Source organism: Gallus gallus, chromosome Z (assembly GCF_016699485.2).
Source record: "Gallus gallus isolate bGalGal1 chromosome Z, bGalGal1.mat.broiler.GRCg7b, whole genome shotgun sequence".
In the NCBI taxonomy this organism is placed as follows: Eukaryota; Metazoa; Chordata; class Aves; order Galliformes; family Phasianidae; genus Gallus; species Gallus gallus.
Window position 1 is genome coordinate 33,843,979 of NC_052572.1, and position 22,677 is coordinate 33,866,655.

Consider the following 22,677-nt stretch of genomic DNA (forward strand, 5'->3'; position numbering starts at 1 on the left):
TTGCCTGTCAAGCCAAACCCTGACCCACCTTCATTCTCAGCAAAATCTCCTGCAGAGTAGGCCCGATGACAGAGAAGACTGTAGAAATACCTTTTATTGCTCCCACTCTTTGTGTGCTCTCCAAGACTAATTTGCTATTTTGGGTGACTTCTGACATTTCTGAGTGTTTGTATATTCTCTTGTTGATCATAGGTCTCACATTTAATCCACAGAGATCAGAGGGTGTGCGATGGCTCTGCCTCATAATGTGGCCTTACTAATCTGCTGTATTCCTTCCTTGGAAGTTAACTGCCACGTGCTGTGCTATTCTGCAAAGCATCCACACTAAGACACAAGACCTGTGTCAGTAGTTCAAACCTTACCTAGAGGAAAAAAATGTGGCTCACTCTAGCATCATGCAAGGAGCTGTGTTTTTTTATCCAGCAGGATTAAGTTCTCTAGATGGTTTCAGCAACACTGTTTTAAGCAAAAAAAAGATTTAGAAACAGAATTTACATTTAAAAAATCAAGATCTGTTCCTTAAACAGCTGCTACTTAAATCAGTCTTTTTGTTTGTTTGTTTTTGTTTTCTGCCATATTTATTTAACCATCTATTTTCAACAAATTTTGTAAGTTTTAGTCCCACATTGGGTGCCTGAGATTAAGAGAATCTGGAATACTGAAGCAGCATAGATCTGAAACCCAAAGTACTCTACAAACCTACTGTGAAAATGTATGAGTTTAGGCTGAAAACAGCTTTCATGCTTTTGGCTGATAGTTGATAATAGGGAAATAATGAGTTTAAACAACAAAAATCATAAGTTTGATCCTGGCAAGGGGACAAAGAGTTTTGCAAGAGTGGTTCCTAGCATTCATGAATCATCACAGCATTGGCTGCATCCAGAATCCCGTATTTGTTCTGAACAACTCTGGCCATTAGCCAAAGGAGAGAAATTGGAAGAAAAATCTGAGTAGTTCTGTGGCGTATGTCTAAATGAAAGTACCTGTACTTTTCCATAGTGCAAAGAATAAGCAAAGATTAAGTGGTTTTTCATTTTAAAACAGAAAATAAGAACAAAATGTGTAAAGAGGAAGTGACAATCTGACACAATGTGAGGCAAATAACAGAGAGGAAGTTTCAATTTCTGTGGCAGATCAGTGCTTCTGAGGTTAATAAATTATGGCAATTTCAACAGCAGCAAGTCTATGCAGAGGAAAGGTACGTCTGATGGGTTGTATGGCATTTATGAGAGAGATACGGGATGCATATGTAATTTGCTGGATAACAACTGAGATAGTGATCTAGGACTGCCCGCATGATGCATGATATGTTTTATTCATTTGCTCTTGATAGGTGTAAATTAAGAGTGCCTTTAGTGAATGTCTTGGTGTGTAAACAAAGCTTTGGCCTGAAAAACAATATATCAACAAGATGCCAATATTGCTCAGAAATGACTGGCATGTTGCTTGATTTCTTTTGCTTTTTTTTAATCTGAATATTGCTATGCTACTTGACAGCCTATTATGAATATTATTTTTATTCTTTTATTGCTAAACTGTTTTTCCATATACAACATAAAAGCATGCTGAATGTCTTCTGCATGCTTTTATGTTCTGTGGATGCATGCAGTGGTAAAAACTTATGTGAGTTAATTATGTAACATTATATAAGCATGAAATGTGTAGTATCAATATTATGCTATGAATAGTATTGTTTATATGCTAAATGCTCCAGAGTACAACGTATTATCTTTCTTCTTACTTTTTTTTTTTTCTGAAAAAAATGATTGGCTTTGTTTTCATATTTATCTCCTCTTGCAATCATTTACACCATGATGATATATTCATAATACTGTGTTTTGCCCTGATTTTTTACTCAGAAAGGTGAAACTGACTACTCAAGAAATTTCACAATTAAGTCTTATCACCTTTCAGGTGTGTGGAGAAAGATAGAAGGAAGGATGGTTTCAATAATGTAAAGGCGAGCCATTCAGTTTATTCTAGAGTTAACACAGTGTGGAATTTTATTTTTTTTTTTAATCTTAAAAAAGGAGAAGGAAAAAAGAACCCACACAAATGCACGCAGATGATGTCTTCTCTCTTGGATAGTTCAAAATGGTTTGGATTTAAAACTTCAGTCTTGGCAGGCATTTAGTCCTCAAGGAATGTGTGCTTGTTAAATCCTGACCAAAAAAAAAAAAAAGAATGAAAGAAAAAAATTGTGAAATTAAGAAATTAAAAATGTAAGGAATTCCATTCTTTTGAAGGATAATCTTTAAAAGCCAAATATTGAATTCTGATTTATACCAAGGACCTTCATGGAGTAAAATCTGAGCTTATAAAACAGACAAAACTCAAGATCAATTACTCAGAGAGCACACTACGGAGGGCTGAAAAGGTATCTGGATGCTGACCTTTCCTCCTGGGGGCCTCCTGTCATCTGAGCTGGTATGGGTCTGCTGCACACGAAGGGGAGGAGAGCCATGGGGAGCAGATGTGGGGCTCTCTTTGTGCCCTCTTTGACCTCTGCTGGCCCAGCTGCTCTTTGGATGCCACTCTGCTGGAGGGCCTGGAGATGTAACTGGGGACTGGTGATTTAGGGGCACGTTTTGCCTTCACATCCTCCCCCTGCACCAAGAAAGGAGAAGTCCCTTGGAGAGTGGGCCACCAACAGGTCACTGTTGGCCCAGAGGGCCGACCTGGTTGCATCCCAGCTCAGAGCTGTAGAAAGGCAGGCACAGAGCTGTGTGGCAAGCTGGGAAACTCTGGTCAGTGTAGTTCAGATGTTAACTGTCAGCTGTGCAGTGCGTACCAGCCTCCAGCCTCACCTGTAAGCTAATGCCACCTTGTAGAACTTCATTTTCTTAGGTAGGAACTGGGGAATTGTAGAATTCCCACCTCAACATCCATCCAGAGACAGAGAGGCCTTTCTTTCTGGGAGGAGGGCTGGTGGGGGGACGTGGTGCTTTGAGATCCTCTTTGGAAAAATACAGATGCAGTAGACAGTATGTGATTGCTTGTTATATTCAGCTATTAATGCTTTGGGTTTGTTTTTAATTTTTGGACACAGGACCTGTGAAGGGCGAAACATCCGATACAGGACATGCAGCAATGTGGTAAGTGAAGTATAGCTTTGATATAACGCAGATCATCACATACGATAGTCATGTTCGTATAACAAAGTTAATTTCCTCGTGTGATAGTGGAAACACAGTGACATCTAAACCTCCTTTATATCACAAGACCTCTAGCAAATCATTGTTGCTTTCTTAAGAGGCTGGCACAACAGTGACATAGCATGGTGCTAAAATTGTTTGCTTGGAATTGCAGTCACAGTCTTTCTATGGAGTCTCTCACTGAAATTTCAGAGTTGTTCTTTATAAGCCCACAGCAGAATGAAAGTCCACTTATGTTCCTAGTGCTAATTCTGCAGGCAGCTGGTTCACACTGGGCCATCTGTCAGGTTTAAGGATTAAGCTGTTAAGAACTGAAGACAAGTTAGTAAGAGATGTATGTTGCTGTTCACCTGTGCCTTCCCAGTACTGTGTACAGTGTAATTCTGCTGCACGTCTTCGAAAAGCAAATGCTTTTGCTTGCTATTTCTATAGTGAATGTAGTTTTCAATAGAATAAAATAAGAAACTTCAACTTCCATGCTCACCAAAGTGAAAGCGTGTTTTCACTGATGAAAATGGAAATAAAGACTTTCATACGGAAAGTTTTATTGGGTGCCAAGGATTGTGAAACCTCTCAAATTACATGAAGCAATGTCAGTTTTACCAGTAAAGATGGAAAATGAAATCAAACATGCTCAGGGCCAAGCTTTCTCATGCCTGATAGGGACATATTCAGAAGCTTTTCAATAGGTGCTTTGTCTGAAAAAGTTAAAAAGTTTAAGTTAAAAAAAAAAAAAAGAGTATTTTTCCTCATGTTTGGCTTATATTCTTTTTAGTAGACCACAGTGCACAATGAAAGAAGTTGCTTTCTCCAGTCTGAGTTATAGTTCCTCATGCTTCCCATTTCTCACACTTTTGCCTCAGAAATTGGTTATGGGTGTATCCTTTGTGTCACTGAGATCTCCCATCAATCTAGGTATTTGCTTTACTAACTGACAAGAACTGGGACAGTCAATAAATAGGTCTGCTGGCTGATTAACAGTCAAATTTCCCGCTGGTGTGAAGCATTTAGGCTACACTGTGACCCGGGAAGGAATGGGAAGATAGATTTGTGTCAGTCAAGTTGCATTCTACAGACTTGTGTAAGATGTTAAAGATAAGGAGAGGGAGAACGCATTGGCTTTGTTTTGGTTTGTGTGTGGATGCACACTGTGGCAGCTCCTTTTCCCTCTTGACCTGCTCTTGTGTATACTAAGAGCAGTGATGCATACTAGCATCCTGCTGTGCTGCCATTAGCTGTTCCAGGATCACCCTGATGAGGGTCTGGCATTCTACCTGTGTTGCAACCCTTCCTCTGTAATCAGTGAGCTTTACTTTCCAAGACAAAGAACATATATTTTTTTTTAATATTATTTTTAGCTTAGGTTCTCTGTTGGGACTGTAGGCTTGGACAGCTTTTCTCCAAAATAAATCCTTTCATAGTTGTCAGGTGATTCCTTAACACACCTTATATTTGACAGTACGAGCGCTTCACACTTCTCAAAATGGCAGCTTCAATACTCACTCAATTGTTTAATATCAAGTAATCCAAAGTGAAACTCTCAGATTTCTTTACAATGCTAAAATTAGTGACAATTTTGCCACTGTCTAATGAAGAACCAAGACTGCATTTATTATTTTAAAATTGTTTATCGGAGAAGGTGGAGAATAGATTGTGCTGCCTTGTCTTTTCCAGAACAAAAAGATTAAATAAGTTTTCATTTATTTCTTATTTATAAGCTTGCCAAACAAGCAATAAATCAAAGAACCATAAAGCTTCAGACAGCATCGGACATTGACCAGGCTTTTCAAGTATGGCTTTATGTAAAAAAAAAAAATGAAAAGAAACTTGGCTGTATTCATTTTGCAGACATCTGATCTCAGGGGGAAACATTTTCTATTTATTTTTAAAATACATTGAGCCTTATGATGTTATGGCCTTCCATTCACCTTCATTACTAATCTGAGATACTGTGTACTGGTATTCCTACTATGAGCCACTGCAATGACACTGACACCACATCCAGACACAGAAATTGTGGCAGGTTCCTGCAATGGCTGGAATAGCCCTCAGCCCTCTGTTTCTGGGGATGAGTACCGCTTTGAAGTACCTTGTACAGCATAAGTGAAAATCTAAAGCAGTCTGGGAAGCCTTAATGTGCATCTCTGCTCTGAAAACCCCTCTGTTACAGAACCGCAAACTCTTCCAGATTAGCATATACTGTCCTTTTAATGATATGTTTGTCTCTTAATTCCCTGGATACACCCACACACTGAAAACTGCACACATTTGTGTATGAATTTTTGTTTGTTTCCATTTTTAAGATTTCATCTTCAATGTCACTGAAAATCAGGAGGAGGGAACTGCCAGGCTCAATGAGATCTACATTTTCATTTGTGTTGGCTGGCAGTCGGTTGCATGAGAGTAAGGTCTGCATTCCACCCTGCTAAATGAAGTTAGCTATCATGCACTGTGGAAAATTCCTTTTTGATTCCTGTGGAAATCACAGAGTCCTGAAAAATGAGCTTTCATTGCCATTAGCTTGTGCTTAACGTGAGCACTGTTGTTATTGTTCATAAAATAACTTATCTTTTTGTTCTCTGCAAACGATCTTTCTGTGAACTGACATGTTTTTGTTTATATGACTGTCCTCTTACAGGAAAGGATGGGTAGTCATGTTTGCTAAAAGAAAGCTATTTCAAAGCTGAAATTAGAGAATGGGAAGAATACTTCTTGGAGTCTGGCAATGGACACATTTTTGTAGGCACTATCATTTGCAAGATTTCGCTACAGCTGGTTTTAATTCATTCTGAAATTAAGTAACAGGAAAAAATGTAAAAGAAAAGAAAAAAAACCCACCTAGAATTATATAAAGAAATAGAGAAACAAGAGGAGAGAGTGGCACATCTATTTCTTTGGTGGACTGTGTTATTCTAGGGATGCTGAACCTTTTTTGAATATTACTGGCTAAGAGAGATTGACACTGCTTTCTGTAAAGCTTCTGAGCAGTCCTTAAAAGGTTGAATCTAATCCAGTATTTTCACCACTTGCATCGCCTGGTGTTGATCAGAAACTGGAAAGATTGTGGGTATGAAGCCACATGTGTAAATAGTGAAGGAAGGAATGAGAGAATCTGATGATGATTTAGGGTTGAATTGCAACAGTCTTTTTTCTTATTACTATTCATACTGACTCCAAGTATGTTACCAGCCATTTTAGAAAGTAATCATGGGGGAAGGGAAGGAGTAATTTGTTTTTCTTTAGAAAATTACTCCAAATGCAACAAAAGCATATTTTTAGAATCATAGAATCACAAGGTTGGAAAGGACCTACAAGATCATCTAGGCCAACCATCCCATTACTATTACTACCACAAGCCAAAAAACCATATCTCGTAGCTCCTCATCCAGACACCTCTTGAACACTGCCAGATATGGTGACTCCACCACCTCCCTGGGCAGGCCATTCCAGAGCCTGACCACAATCTGGGAGAAAAAAGTTTTTCCTTACATCTAATATATATATATATATATATACATATAAATTATATATATGCATATGTATACATATATATATATGCATATACACACACATATATGTATGTATGGTGGGGTTGCAATATTTGTGTGTGCATGTGTGATTGAGAAATTCTTCAGTTTCCCTGACATATTGCTTTTTATTGCACTGCTTGCTGAATCAAACCAGAGGAAAACTGAGATGCAGGGGAGCGGCACTTCATTTCCAAAGTCATTTATTTGTTTGTTTGTTTGTTTATTTCTGCCTGACAACAGGATGATGAAAACTACAATACTGCTGCGTTTAAGATTTTACTGTTTGACATTAAAATAGACAGTGTTCTAAGTTGCACAAGATTACTAGCTCTTTCTGCTCAGTTAAAAGCAGTTCCATTAAGTCTAATACAGAATTTGTGGATGGTAGATCCCATTAATATGACCATAATGATAACAATAATAAGTAAATGTAAGCAGTACATTTCCTTATTAGCACCAGACTAGCTTAATGTCAGCTTACTTTTTAAGTAGAATTTCTTAAGTAGAAACTCAAATTATTTAGTGTGACTACGGTTGTTTCTTCAGAATGCTGGACTTCAGTAGCTGCCATCTTATTTTTGAACAGGTGCACTATAAACCTTCTGTCATTGTGCATTGCCTAGCAATTACTTCTAATTATTTCTTTGCAAAAAGTGTATTTGATATGTTGCTATTTATGTCAGCTTCAATATTGCAATATATCTTTTCAGCTTGGAAGACTGTATGTCTTTGACTACTGAAAAATATTAAAAAAAAAAAAAAAAGAAAGAAAGAAACCACCATTGCTATCATCCTATGCAAATGAATCTAGAGACCTTTTAAGCCAGACAGCTAGCATCACTTCCATCACACTGTATGATTCTGTTCACTGTAGAGAATTCATACATTTAAATTCAGTATTTCTGATAACGAATTTCAAACAGTTTCCATAAATATTTTAAAGGTATGAGCAAAAAGAAAACATGGCATGAAAAACTGCATATTGAATCGTTAACCAAAAAGGAAATATATTTGGGGGGTGGAAGGGAAATCAAAGAATTGATCTTATAATAATTTCTAGTGACAAGTATTCTTGGAGGCTTGGATTGATACTTCACTGTCTGATTTAGCCATAATCTGTGTTTAATTAAAGCAGAGAAAAAGCATCTGCTGATACTCCCTCATTTACTTTACTTGCATTATTCCTCCAACTCTGCTCTCTGTCAGATATTGCATTATCTTGAGATATTCAGAGAAAGTTGTTTTGTGGGCCCTACTTGATCTAAGCATTTAGTACTGTGTCTAAATTATTTAGGAGTCCACAGATGAAGATTAATGAAAAATTTGGTTGCAAGAAACTTAATCGAAGCAGGATGCTCAGCAAGTCTTCTGAGTTGAATGGAGTTTCTGTTAAATCCCTAGATCTCTTAAATCCCTGCACTTGGGCAAATCCCTATTGGAGGAGGACCCCAGGATTTCTTTCTCAGTAATGAAATTGGTGCAGTTGAAACACAGTGCATACTTCATGGAACTGGTTCAATAAACTGTTCTGTCCGATGCTACACAGAATAGGCCAGTTGTTAGTCAATTTTTGCACTGAGGAAAAGCTCCAGGTATAGTAAATCATTCTTGGCCTCTGCAAATATACAAGAGCATATATTGTAAACTGTTTTAAGGTTCCTCAACTGTTTCCACCTATCACAGCTTAGATATGATCTTCCACATTTCACCCACTAAGTAAACTTTAGAAGACTGACCCACTTTTGTCCCATGAAATCTGATATACCTATCACTATCGAGGGACATCTGGGATTCATCTTATCTTTTCCACTGGTTTGTTGATTAATAGAAATTGTTTTGAATGGCTTTCAAATATGGCAGAACTCCATGGACTTTATGAATTGCAGTGATGTCAAATCGGAGGTCAACTTGAAAACAATATTTTTGGATGTGAGGAAGCGAGTGAATCTGAAGGAAGCCATAATAATATAGCCAGGATTAGGTACTTAACTGGTAAAGATGAAACTCTGTATTTATTTTAAAATAGGTTTCATACTTCAAAGAGATTTCTGGTCATCTTTAAAATGACACACATTTTCATTGCACTCAAGGAAATCTTGACCTGATAGGGTGAACAGAGATTATAGCTATCCAGCAGAGGTACAGTGTTTCTGAAACATCCCAAGAACCTTAACACACTAAACTAAAGGTCCCCAAAAAACTATCAACAACTCACAGAGTTAGAGAAGAAACAGTTGCTTTCTTATTCACTGGAAATCTTTCTCCCTAGGACACTGTAATAAATAGAAAGCTTGACAAAATAGAGAGCTGCCTAAGGGAAAGGGACCTTGGTGCACCGATGGACAGTGGGCTGAATATGTGCCAGCAGTTTGCCCAGATAGCAAGAAGGCCAGTGACATCCTGGCTTGCATCAGGAATGGTGTGGTGAGCAGGACTAGAGAAGTCATCCTGCCCCTGTACTCAGCACTGGTGAGGCTGCACCTGGAGTACTGTGTTCAGTTTTGGGCATCTCAGTACAGAAAGGACACTGATATGCTGGGGCAGGTCCAAAGAAGGGTAACAAGGCTTGTGAAGGGCTTGGAGAATATTCCCTACAAGGAGAGACTGAAGGAACTGAAGCTGTTTAGTCTGGGGAAAAGGAGGCTGAGGGGAGACCTTATCACTCTCTTCAAATACCTGAAAGGTGATTGCAGTGATAGTGGGTTTGTTCTCTTCTCACTGCTGACAGGTGACAGGACGAGGGGAAGTGCGTCAAGTTGCGCCAGGGTAAGTTTAGGTTGGATATCAGGAAAAAATTCCTTCAGGAATTCAGGAAAGATCCAAAACTGTTTGGATGTGGTGCTCAGGGACATGATTTAGCAGAGGGTTGTTACAGTTAGGGTAGTATGGTTAGGTTTTGGTTGGACTTGGCAGTCTTGAAGGTCTTTTCCAACCTGAGTAATTCTATGATTCTACGACAAATGGACTTTTATATAAAATGCAAATTTATTAGTTCTTCTTCATTGATTCTTCGAAGAGTGCAATGGCAGCAGTTCGTCATATCTGTAGGTCCCCACATTTACTTTCAAAACAAAGGAAAAACTGTAAGATTTGCATATAGCCCCAAAATAGTGTAACCTGAACCACAAATGGTTACTGCTTTTGTGGTCAGATATCAATCCGTCCATACACAAGCTGAATGCAGACCATGCAGGTAGTCAGCAAAATACCTTGCAGAACTGTATAACCCCTACAAAGATGGAGATGCTTTGGCCTCACTGCTAGTCTAATTCAGCCTCTGACTTCTGAGTGGCTCAATCTGTGGACACACCCTTCTTCATCTCTGTTGTACATGTAAACAAACTACATACATATTGTTAGACAGCTATCAGGATCAGACCTTTAGGTGGATTAAATGTAGTCTCGCTCATGCCGTTCAAGCACTGCTAATCAACAGTGGTAGAGAATCCCTTTCCACCAAGCACCCACACACATACTGAAAACAGAAGGCTCCAGGGAGACCTCATTGTGACCTTCCAATACTTGAAGGGAGCATATAAACAGGAAGGGGAACGGCTTTTTGTGAGGGTGGACAGTGATAGGACAAGGGGGAATGGTTTTAAACTGAGACAGGGGAGGCTTAGGTTAGACATTAGGAGGAAGTTTTTCACACAGAGGATGGTGACGCACTGGAACAGGTTGTCCAAGGAGGTTGTGGATGCCCCATCCCTGGAGGTATTCAAGGCCAGGCTGGATGTGGCTCTGGGCAGCCTGGTCCAGTGGTTGGCAACCATGCCTGTGGCAGGGGATTTGAAACTAAAAGATGATTATGGTCCGTCTCAACCCAGGCCATTCTATGATTCTGCGATGCTAAGAATCAGAGCCTATCATTTCTCCTAACTAGGAGCTGGCACTCAAACAGGCAGATACATACTTAAAGGCATGAGAAGTGTACAGAAGAAAATTGCAACTTACTGCTTGAACAGATGCACAGCAAAACATTGAATTTGCCTTATCCATCATTTCCACCAGTAAAATACTTATTTACAGGCTGTGAGCTTCTAACTGTCTTACATTATACGATTGCACAAAGCCTCCCTGATCCCTACTAAGATATAATACAAACAATATACAGTAACCTCTAAAAGCTAAAGAAAATAAAGACAAAGGAATAATTAAAAATATCAAGCTCTGTACAGTTTCTACTTTTTCATTCTAGGTGATCTTTATCTAATGATGGATAATATTTGGACTGCAATTTTTTTATACTATCAGTTTGTTTGCAGAAAACAGGACACAGGTTATGCAAGTGTTATATATGTAGGTGCAAGTACACGTCTTCTTAGCTGGAAGGGAAATTTTCCTTTAGGGAGAAGGATCTTCAAGATCTTTATGCAGAAGTGTTTTCAATACCTTTAGGCAGATTTAGGACTCAGGATTTCAGTAGGAGAAAAGTAGTGGTCCAGACTGTGACCCCTTTTCTTATCTGTGTGCCAAGATAAGTATGGATGTTTGCCTTTGTGACTGCTTGAATGTATTCTTTGAATGGCTTCAAATTTCACATGCAAACTTTTTTAACACAAGCTCTATTATTTCAATCCATTGTTTTATTTTGATCATGATATCAAAGACTGGAAGTATTTAACATTGGTCCTGGTCACCTGCCGTGTACTGAAAGCTTGTTATGTTGACCGTACAATTTTTTATTTCTTTGATTTAAAAATAAAATCCAGCACAACAAATATAGTATTGAATCCTGTACAAAGCAGGATTATGAGCTCTGTATGTTGTGTGCTTTAATGGGCCTTTCTGTCTTTGTAAAAATAAAGCTATCTCAAGCCAGCAAGTTTCGAAGGTAGAGCCAAGCTAGAACCAAAAAAGAGAGTTGGCTTGGATCTCAGCAACAAGCGTAAGCCAAGCCAATAGACCTGACTGTATTCTCTCATGGACAGAAAAAATCAGGGAAGGGTATGCACCAGAAGATTATGTAGCAAAAAAACAAGGCCACAGTGTTCTTCTTTGCTTTTCCCTTCTTAAGAGAAAATAGAACTAAAGCAGTTCTTGGGTCAAGCCGTAACTGTCTTGTTCATCCTCTGTTTAAAAGCAGAACAGAAAGACCATTTTTCTCTAATTACACCATGTAAGTGGTTTCACCCTGCTGGGCAGCTAAACTCCACCACACCGCTCCCTCACTCCTCTTTCTCAAAGGAAGAGAGAGAAAAAATATGACCAAAAGGACTCAAGGGTCAAGATTAGTACAGGGAGTTTGCCAGTTACCATCACTGGCAAAACAGACTCAGTGTAGAGAGAATATAATTTATTGCCTATTGCAAACAGACTGGAGCAGTGAGAAAATAAAAGCAAAAGAAAACACCTTCTTCCCAACCACCCTCTTCTACCTCCTTCCTTCTCAACAGTCGGTACAGGGAACAGGGAACGGGGTTGCAGTCAATCCATAACAGTTCATCTCCACTGGTACTTTGTGGTCACTGTCTGCCTCTGCTCCACCTGGTGTCCCTCCCATGGGGTGCCGTCCTTCCCAAACTGATCCTACGTGGGCTTCCCACAAGCTGCAGCTCTCCAAGCATTGCTCCAACGTGACTCCATACCACAGGGTCCACCCTTCAGGCACTTCTCTGCACAGGTTCCCCACTGACAGCCACTCCTCCAGCCCTCCTACCCCACCACAGGCTGCTCCTCCAGCCTGCACCTCCAGTTGGGCATGCTCCTGTGGGGGTATCCATGACATGTACTTCCTTTAGGCCTCATCCACCTCTGCAACGTGGGCTCCTCCATGTCTGCACATGGAGATCTGCTCTGTGTAGTGCACATGGGCTGCAGGTGGACAGCCTGCTCCACCACAGGCTTCTCCTGGGCTGCAGGGAGCTTCTGCTCTGTGCCTGGAGCATTTCCTGTCCCCCTTTTGCACTGACCTTGTGGTCTGCAGGGCTGTTTCTCTCACAGTTTTTTTCTCCTCTCTCCCAGCTGCTGTTTCACAACAGTTTCTCCCTTTTTAAAACCCTCTGCAGCAGTGGGTCCCTTTTGGAGCAGTAGGAGCTGGCTCCAATCTGATAAGGGGCAGTGCTGGGCTCTGCTCACAGGGGCCAACCCGGTAGCCTCTCTGCCACAAAAACCTTTCCATGTAAACCCAATGCACACTGCTATACAGGAATAATGATATTAACACATATTTTTCCACTCTCTTCACTTGCAGTCTTTGTCTAAATGTTGTTCTTTTTTAACAGTTTGCCTGGATTACAGATCTCAGACAGGACCTGTATAGTCATTTACTGTATATTCGTTTATTTATTTATTCTGGAGATTTAAAAATCAAGGTGAAGTACATTCACCAGTTTTCCCATTTTTAAATCTTCCACAACACATGGATAGAAGAGGTGTGTACTGTCTAAGTCCTCCCACTGACCTTGGACTTTCAGTATCAACTTCCAAAGAGAATGAATGAGCTCTACATTATTGTTCTTTGATACATACTTTTCAAGAGCAAGATTTGGCTCAAATCTCTTTCTTAATGCATTTTGTAGCAAGAGCACTATTTTCTTGTCCTTAAAGGCCAGAACTTTGGCTGGAGCTTGACCCAACAAGATCGAGTTCTAACACACTAGAAATAGAGCAAATTATCTGAAAATTTGCTCACTCTCTAGAAAGCAAATTAACTGAAAATCTATGGCTTAAAGCCATGACTTGTATTTGTGTATAGTTCACCATAAGAAGTGTTTGGAGTGATGTGATCCAACGTCATTCAATATTTAAACATAATGGATGCAACCATCTTGCCACTACTTAGTGAATGGAAGGCTAAAGGTATACAAACATTACTTTCATAGTGAAGATTTTGCCAGTTTCCTTCAAGAGGATATTTGGAAATTCGATTTTTTAGACAGATTTTCTTTTAGACTTCAATGAAAAACAATAATCCTTTAATGTAATAGAATGATATGCAGTCCCTATGGCACTGCTATTGAAAACTACAATAATCTGCCCTGCTTAAAGGAGCAGGAAATAGGAAAAAAAAAAAAAAAAAAAAAAAAAGTGAGGCTACTATTTAAATCTCAAAAAAATTATTTTACCTGAATAGCAGTAAGATTTTCCTAGTTAAGGGGTTGCATCACTGGTGAATTAGTTTGTCATTAATGGCAACAGGATTTTTAGAGGGTGAAGTTGTTATTTAGAGGACAAAAATACAGAAATCTTTTAAGGATATAATCTACTTGTATGAGAGCTGCTCTGAAAGTAATGTCCCTTTTTTTTTAATTATGTTGGCCCGCAAGGTCAGAGGTGGATGTTGGTGTTATGGCAGTAGAGGTTAAACATTCCCACCAGTATTCCATTATATGTTGTTGTCATATGAAAGATGGCAGCAGAGGAGCAGTCATAGAAAATGGCATCTGACGTGTATGTGTGTATGGAGGAAAGTTATGCAACTGAATTCCTCCATGTGGAAAAAAGTGCACCCATGGACATTTACTGATGCTTGAAAATCTGTGGAGACCCAACAGTGGGTGTGAGCACAGTGAGGCAGTGGATGGTGCATAACAGCTATGATGACAGTGGGTCACCTCTGCTGGTTCAGATTTTTATGAGCATGGCATGCAATCTCTTGTTCATCACTGAGGAAAATACATCAGTAATGATGGTGACTATGTTGAAAAAGATTTTTTTTTTTTCTGTGAACTTGCTCTATCAAATCATGTTATTGTGTTATTTGTATCTGTTGTAGTTTTCCATGGAAATAAATAGAGACATTACTTTTGGAGCAACTTACACAAATATTTTAGCATTCCTTCCTTCAAGTCTATAACGAATGTTTATGCTTCTGCCTACTGTCATTCTTAAGCAAAGTTATAGCAAGCATTCATTTCACAAGGGGCGAATTTCCTTACAAGAGGAAGATGGAGTACTGTGTGGCCTTAATAATCTGAGACAAATGCATACCTAGAACCTGCTGTTTTGTTACAATTCCTATGATGGTCAGTGTTTTCTCTAACCTTAGCTGCTGTATTCCTGTAATTATATGAGAAATTCACGTTTTTTCTAAAAAAGATTACTAATCTCTAGCTTTTGTGGTTTTTGAAAATATCAGACTTCAAGGATCAGAAACTGGATAGGAAATAAAAAGAACTTATGTTTATTTTGCCTGAAGTTTCATGATTTTGAAGTTCTTGCTCTCCTGAGAGACTGACAGGAAAATATCTGTACTTTAGAAAAACCTCACTTTCTAATCTCAGGGAGAGAAACTAATGGGAGACATCAAGCAGTGTGAGTGGACTCTGTTTTTTTTTATATCAGGAGTACTCAGTGTACAGTCAAGTTATATGTCTCAGACCTCCCAAGGTATTCACAAAGGGGCCTTTTAGCAGTTATGAAATCTTTACCTCTGTTGTGTTGAAGAATTACAAATACATATTGATTTTTGTTATTCCTGTTTCCCTACTGATTTAGATCACAAAAGAGGGGAAAAAAAAAAAAAAAAGCAAAGAAAACATAAGCAAACAGACAATAGCCTTGATGTTGTTTCCATACTTATGTGGAAAGAAAAAGGGAAGACATAATTATTCAGTTGAATTATGTGTAGCTGAAACTGTCTCTTTTATTTCAGTGTTATTTATTCTAGACATAAAAACTCAGTACATCTGGCAACTGTGAAGTCCAGCCAGCTATACAGCACCATGACCAGCTGTCCTGAGTTGAATCACTGACCTTCTCCTCCTTTTCTGCAGGACTGTCCTCCAGAAGCAGGTGATTTTCGTGCTCAGCAGTGCTCAGCTCATAACGATGTCAAGTATCAGGGACAGTTTTACGAGTGGCTTCCTGTCTCTAACGATCCTGACAACCCATGCTCGCTGAAGTGCCAGGCCAGAGGAGCAGCTTTGGTTGTAGAGCTGGCACCAAAGGTTCTGGATGGGACCCGATGCTACACTGAATCCCTGGATATGTGCATCAGCGGCTTGTGCCAAGTAAGAAGAGAAGCTCTACTCTGCCATCTTTCCTAATGAATTCTTCCCTCAGTTCTCTCTCATGTGCTCTCTTCTCCTCCATACCTGTACCATTTGGGGGTTCTTCTTTTTAGTCATCCATTTTAATTTTGTGCTCTTTTCTGTTATCTTGTTTGACATAAATCTACAAAATCAGTGTACAAAATCAAGCATCAAAAGCTAGTTTCTTACTTTATGAGTGTTCCCTGGTTTTTCGGAGGAATGTGTTCTTCATTTTTGAACAGTTTTCTAGTTAGCTTCAGTAACAGATCTAGTTTGAAAGTATCCTAAGAAATAATTTCAGCTTTTCATTTTGATATACAAAAGCTTTCCAAGTCTAGGAAATTATGTTCTGTTTGAGAATTATTGCTCCACTTAAGACACAAACAACATAGTGGTAGTTAAAATTCTAAGCAGGAAAATCTGCCATTGTTTTGATACATGACTGAGCAAGCTACTACACCTCTTTGGGCCTCAGTTTCTTTGTTTGTTACATTTTAACCCTTCACTTCAAGAGTGCGTAAAAGTCTAGAGATCATTCATCCAGTTTACTAATCCTAATTTGTTTTTTTGTTGTTTTTTTTCCTGTCTCTGAATTGTTTTTATATTACCTTTTACTTATATGTTGCTTTTGCTTATATATTGCCATTATTTTTAATTTATGTACATCATAGTATAATCTCTTGAACTGCATATAGGCAGCAGACTAATGGAAAGGAAGACATCTGTACCATCTCTGTTAAATACTGAACACACTTTAATACTGGAAAAGACTAAGTCTAGGTTCACATTTCAGTGCCCATTTTCCTTGAAATATATGTAGGTTTGATATTTTGTTGACTTACTAGAGTACTTTCAGCTGTGTTTTGTGTCTTTGGAAACTTACCTCCACTTCCTTTCTACTTGATTTTCTGCTGTGAGTCAGAAGTAAGCTTGCAATAAGTACCTAGTTCCAACATCCTTGCCATGGTCATGGGCACATTTCACTAGATCAGGCTGCCCAAAGGCCTATCCAGCCTGGCCTTGGATACTTCCAAGGATGGGACATCCATAACTTCTGTGGGCAACCTGGTTCCAGTTTTCTACCATCATCAAAGGCCAAGAGTTTCTTCCTTGCACCTAATCTAAATCTATTCTCCTATAGTTTAATGCTGTTACCCCTTGTCCTGTCACTACATGCCCTTGTAAAAAGTCCCAGGATTGAATGGCTGCTGTAAGGTCTCCCTGAAGCCTTCTCTTCTCTGAGGTGAGCAATACCAACTCTCTCAGACACTCTTCATAGAAGAAGTGCTCTAGACATTTAATCAACTTTGTGGTCCTTCTCTGGACTTGCTACAGCAGGTTAACATTCTTCTTATGCTGGAGGTTCCAGAGCTCAACACAGTTTTCCAGGTAGGATCTCACAAGAGTAGAGTAGAGGGAAAAATCACCTCCCATTGATCTGACAGTGATAACTCCTTTGACGTGGCCCAGGATACGACTAGCTTTCTGGACTGGAAGTGGACACTGCCAGGTCATATTGAGTTTCTCATCAACCAACATTTTCAAGTCCTTCTCAAGGTTGTTCTCAATCTATCCTTTGCTTAGCCTGTTTGTTTGTTTGTTTGTTTGTTTTTCTTGGGAATGCCCTGATCTAAGTGCAGGACATTGCACTTGGACTTGCTGGACTTCATAAGGTTCACATGGATGTATTTCTCAAGCCTGTCAAGATCCCTTTTCTGCAGCATGTCAACTGCACCACACAGTTTATCATCACATTGAGGGTTCACTCAGCCCCGCTGTCTGCTTTGCTGTCAAAGATGTACCAGTATCAACCCCTGAGGAACACCACTCATCACTGGTCTCCACTTGGACATTGAACCATTGATCACATTTCTCCTGAGTATGACCATCCAGCCTATTTCTTATCCACCAAGTGGTCCATCTGTTAAATCCACATCTCTCCAATCCAGAGACAAGATTTCCAAGAAAGTAATGCACTACTAAAACAAACACATCTGCATTCCCATTACACTTCTTACTCTTGGAAGATTGAGGCTGGCTACACTCATACATCTATGAACAATTTAAAATTGGTTTCTCTGTGGATATCTTTGTTACTTTAGTAACTTTTTCTTCCTTCTTTTTAAAAGAAGTATAGAATGCTTCAAGGCAATTCCAGGTTTGAGAAAGGAGGCCAGAATTATCTCTTGCTCAGGAGGAAAAAAGCCAGCATTATTAAACCCTACAAAATTCACTGCTTTAATTTTAGTGACTGTGCTCATCCATGCCTGCTACCATTAGTGGGGATCAGATTCTTGCTTTGACAAGATTCAATTTTTCTGCATTTTAATATGGCATATTATCTAACTAAAAATTCTTAGAGAGAGGAATTTTCAAAAAGAGATTCTTACCTGTGCTGCTGTTTTTCTTTCATGCAAGAGGACTGAAAGTACCCATAATTTGCCCATTTGATGGTAGTGTCAAGAAATGAATGGCCTTTATGCCATTAATTCTCTGCAAACAGTCATCATTTGTGTTTCCAACATTGTGTATTCATTTATAGGCACTCAGTCTCCCCTGATGACAGCTTCCACTAATGATCTTTTTTGTCTGCCAAGACTATCACAGAAGTCAGGTTAAAACAAAGGAAAGCACTGGGGAAAAAAGTCTAGGTATTTACATGTTGCTGGGATTTCAGTCTTCTGTCGTTCAGCTATTTCTGGCACCTGTTTATAGCTGTCATTTTTTTTTTTCTTTTCTAAGCTGTAAGAACTCCCAGAGAAACATGCAAAAGGTGTAATAATGACTGTATTATTTAGGCAAAAAGGATGGCTATTTTCTCCCAAACATGCACAAGACATTGTAATGGGAACAGTTCTAAGTTTTCTTTCAGCTTAGCCCAGCCTTTTCTCCTGATAATGGCTTTGCAGTCTCTGATGCCTGCACAAAACTCCTGGATGTAAATGCTGAAAATGAATCTGTATTTTGTTTGGAGTCTACTGGAACCAAGATCCCTTCTGTGCAGAAAGTATGGTCAACTACTTTTGAGCTCAGCAGCTGTTTGAGCTTTTTGTCTTATTTTGTCTCATACTCTCCATCTCATATTATGTGAATAGCAAATCTGAATTTTGTTTTGTTCATACGTATCATTCTGAGATTCTGAGAAGTAGTATGATGTTATTCCAGCACTCAAAAATGAGTGGGATGTAGAACTCACAAGTGTAATAGCCAAATGCTTATGCTGCTGTCATGCCAGGTAACAACATTTTTGTGGCAAAGAATGGCAAGGAGGTGGGTATATGTTTACTGCATTACAGTAAAGAATCTGCATTTACATTATTAGAAGTTCACTCCCCAGCCCTGAGCTATCAGTTTTCCACTTTACGGTCCAAGAGAGATTGGCACGACTGCAGAGACATTTTATTCTATTATTTCAGCAGAAACAATACCTGTTACTACTCCCAAGGAGACAAACTGTCTAATGTGGATAGTGTGCTTAATCAGCATTACACACCTCCCTTTGCCAAGGCAAAGCATATGATAATTTAGGGGTTTACCAAAAAGAAAAAAAAAAAAAGGAATTTGAAAGAGCTATTTGTAGACCTGCTACAATATCACAAAGCCATCCATGTTCATGTATCTCCTTAGCATACCTAAAATCTTGAGGTGCATGGAGTGACACAGGTGGATGAATGCTATGTGAAGATTGCAAGATGTCCACTGGTGGAGCTGTTTTGAGTGTTTTCACTGAAGACAATGACAAGTCTTCCAGCTGTCATGAAGATCTGGGACTGTGTGAGGATCCAGGCCTCTTAGGTAGTCTCCGCTATCATCCCACTGGCACTGTGTGAGTCTTATTGTAGAGCCTTCACTTCTCTTCCCCCACTGAGAAGCAGGCTGGAATGCCATGTAGACTAGGCATTTTCAGCAGTGGTTTGGGAGTCTCTAAAATATTAGATCACCAGTTGAAGTATGTTCCTTGATAGCACAGATGACATAACTGCCTGAAGCACCAGAAAGCCCATGCTGGCTCACTCTTAGGAGCGTGCAACTAGATCCTCATTTATCCAACTGAACAGAGACAAGGCTTCTCAACAAAACAAGTCTGAATATGAAGCTTGTGCACCCAACAGAAAAGAGGTCTGAGCGTCAATATCAAGCATGCCATGAAGTCATGCAAGAGCTGACAAAGGATTACAGTCATATGTGATAGGTCACAGGAGCCAATTAAGTGCTTTTACATTTTAGTGCTTCATAGTCTGGGAAAAGAGAGCGGGTCCAGAAGTCAGACTTCACAGAATTTACTTTTCATTTCTTACATACTTACAGATACTTAAGAGCACTTAAGGACAATTCCCTTAATGAGTTTAGATTTATAATGGCCTTCACAATCATCTTCTGCTGTAGTATTCTCACTCTCTTTCACCAAACCTGGCAAATATTCCCCTTGGAAATGCTAAATAAACTATCCATTCAGATTACATGCGTCAATCTTTTATAGAAAATCAAGTCTTTCAACAGTAACCTGCTATAGAGCACTACTACCTAAAAAAAAAAAAAACAGAGTTTTTTGTTCTCCTCCATCAGTGACAGCATGGGAACACTCATATAATAATAAATAAATAAATAATAAACTCATTCTTACTCTGGCAGAACATGGGCAAATGAACCCAATTCAACAAAAACACGGAGAAATCTGAGTGAGACGGATCAGGGAAGACAAATAATCACAAAAGCCTCTTTTCTTAGGCGGCAGGTTTTCTCTTGTCATCTGTCTATAAACTCTTTGATCTCAACTCTGTTTAAACATTGCTTTTTACAGAATGACAGCCTCTGGATTCCTGTATCATCAGAGAATGAACTAGATATAGCTTTGTTTCCAGGTCTGTGAGCTCTCTTATGTTGGCCCAAACATAAATTGGTTGTTTATGTATGACCAAATCTGCAAAATTCAGTCTTTTTTTCTGTAGGAAGATTACTTATAATGAAATCTGCCTATAAGGATAGGAGTTGCCTTGTTCCCGCATCCAAGATTTTAATATACCTATAAATCCTCATTTAGAAGTTCCAGCTTTTAAATTGATTTAATTACTTCTTTTTAAATCACGGGTGGTTTCAGAATGAGGTTACATTTGTTCTTTTCCCCGAGGGAACCTGAGAAATAGGCATTTCTCTTGAGATCTTTCTGCTGTTAGGTGTCTGCTACCTGTGTGCTTCTAGGGCTATGGCTGAATCACTAATTCAGTGGCTCATGCATTGTGTTAAACATGCTGGTGGGGTAATGTTCCATTAAGGTCATTGTCTAGGTTTAAAAATAGTAATAGCAGAGAACTGTGACTGGCCTGAAATGCTAGACTGATGGGGTAGATACCAGACAGCATTACAAATCAGTTCCACCACATTACTGACTTGGCCAGCTACATGCTTATTGTGCAGGATGGTGGATCTCAGTCAGAAAAGTAAGGTATTATTTTTAAAAAACTTGGCTTCTGATCAGTGATTAGAGTTTGTTTATGCTGCCTGAACAGTTGTAAGTTGTGCTTGGCTCATGTGCCAAACAAGTACATTGACTGCACGTGTCACTGGGCCTACTTCTACCAAGCATGGTTATGAATTGCTTTGCCATTGTGAAACTCATCCTGCAGTCTTCATTTATAATTGCTGTCTGTGCTATGGTGGCAACTAAATTCTGCATGACATAGGAGGATCCAGACGGGATCTCGATGCTGCACAACAGCATGCCTGTCACTTAATTGTGTCAAGTAGTGAGCCAAGCTGTACTAGGTAAATAGTGAGGGTGGGGACTGTCAGCACAAGGTGTAGGTGGACCGAAAGGCAGATAAGTCTGCAACAGGGGCTGAAAGTCCCTATATCACAGACACCAGTCTGGTTCCAGCTTGCCATACAGCCTGGAGCTTGTTCTCTCCACAATAATTTAAAGAGTACAACAGCTCTTCACTCGGATTGTAAAATGGTGTTTTGGACCCAGTTGAAACAGTGGCTCAAATCCAAAACTTTCTTCAGCTGAGCAGTGGCAATCTACACAATTCTCAGATTGAGCCCCACATTAGTATGGATGTGAAGGGCAACTTTGTTTTTCTCAGATTCTCAGAACTACTTGTGTTTGAACTGCAGACATGCCCTTTGAAAAACAGAGAGATTTATTTATAATTGGCTAGATTTGCAAGCTTGCTTTATTACATTATTTCCTGCCCAGAGTTTCTTAATACTGAATAGAAATGATTATGAAAACTTCTTACTTCAGGGCATTTCCAGGCTAGCAGGGCTGAAGCAGAACCTGTCATTGCTGGTCCAGTTTTATTTCTGGAAAAATCTGCTGAACTGAGGCAAAGTTCAAGTCCAGAAGGGGAACATATACATGCATAACATTCATGCATGCACTTAGTGAGTTTGTTCCAATCCCTCTGTCATTGGACTTTCAGCCGAAAGCCTTTAAACTGTACATAAGCAGTTCTGTTAACTTGATAACTTTTTTTTTTGTAACATTTTTTTTTTTCTGTAAAACAAGGCTTGTAAAAATTAATTTATTTATGTACCTAGGAGTCAGGAATATCCCTGCTTTTCTATTTTGCCAATTTACTGGTGTAATTGGGAGTAGGGGAGAATCAAACTTAGTATGGAGTGTGGGACTTCAGCCTAAAATGTAATATGGAATCTTCACCTCTGAGCTGAGCTGAGGTATCTTATGCCAGAAAACAATACAGGCTCAGCCAACTGAGGATTAGCTGTTATTATCATGGCTTTTTTTTTTTTTTTTTTCCTAACTTTTTTATGCTAAACCCATAATGAGAATAGAAGTTGGCCCACTTGAGAGTATATGCTGTTATAGGATGAGATGGTCAGGAACTGGTCAGGGAGCTGCTGCTAGCCTGTGATTTCCTCACTCTGGTACTACATGGCTGACATCTTCCACACATCATGAAAAATCTTAGACCTCCAGAGCTCTACTTCATCAGCTTCTGCTGCTGTTTGGGCATTTAAGCACAGCTTAATGGAAACACCTTTAGAAATATGTAA

General features: G+C 39.3%; 1 protein-coding gene across 2 annotated transcripts in view; it reads left to right on the forward strand.

Moving 5' to 3' along the window:
- The window catches only part of ADAMTSL1 (ADAMTS like 1), a 439,216-nt gene that overhangs the window by 279,777 nt on the left and 136,762 nt on the right, over positions 1-22,677 (forward strand). For both annotated transcript variants that reach the window (XM_004949124.5, XM_429157.8), the window contains 2 exons: positions 3,050-3,095; positions 15,403-15,639. In XM_004949124.5, coding sequence (XP_004949181.2) covers positions 3,050-3,095; positions 15,403-15,639 — 283 coding nt within the window. The remainder of the gene's footprint in view (positions 1-3,049; positions 3,096-15,402; positions 15,640-22,677) is intronic.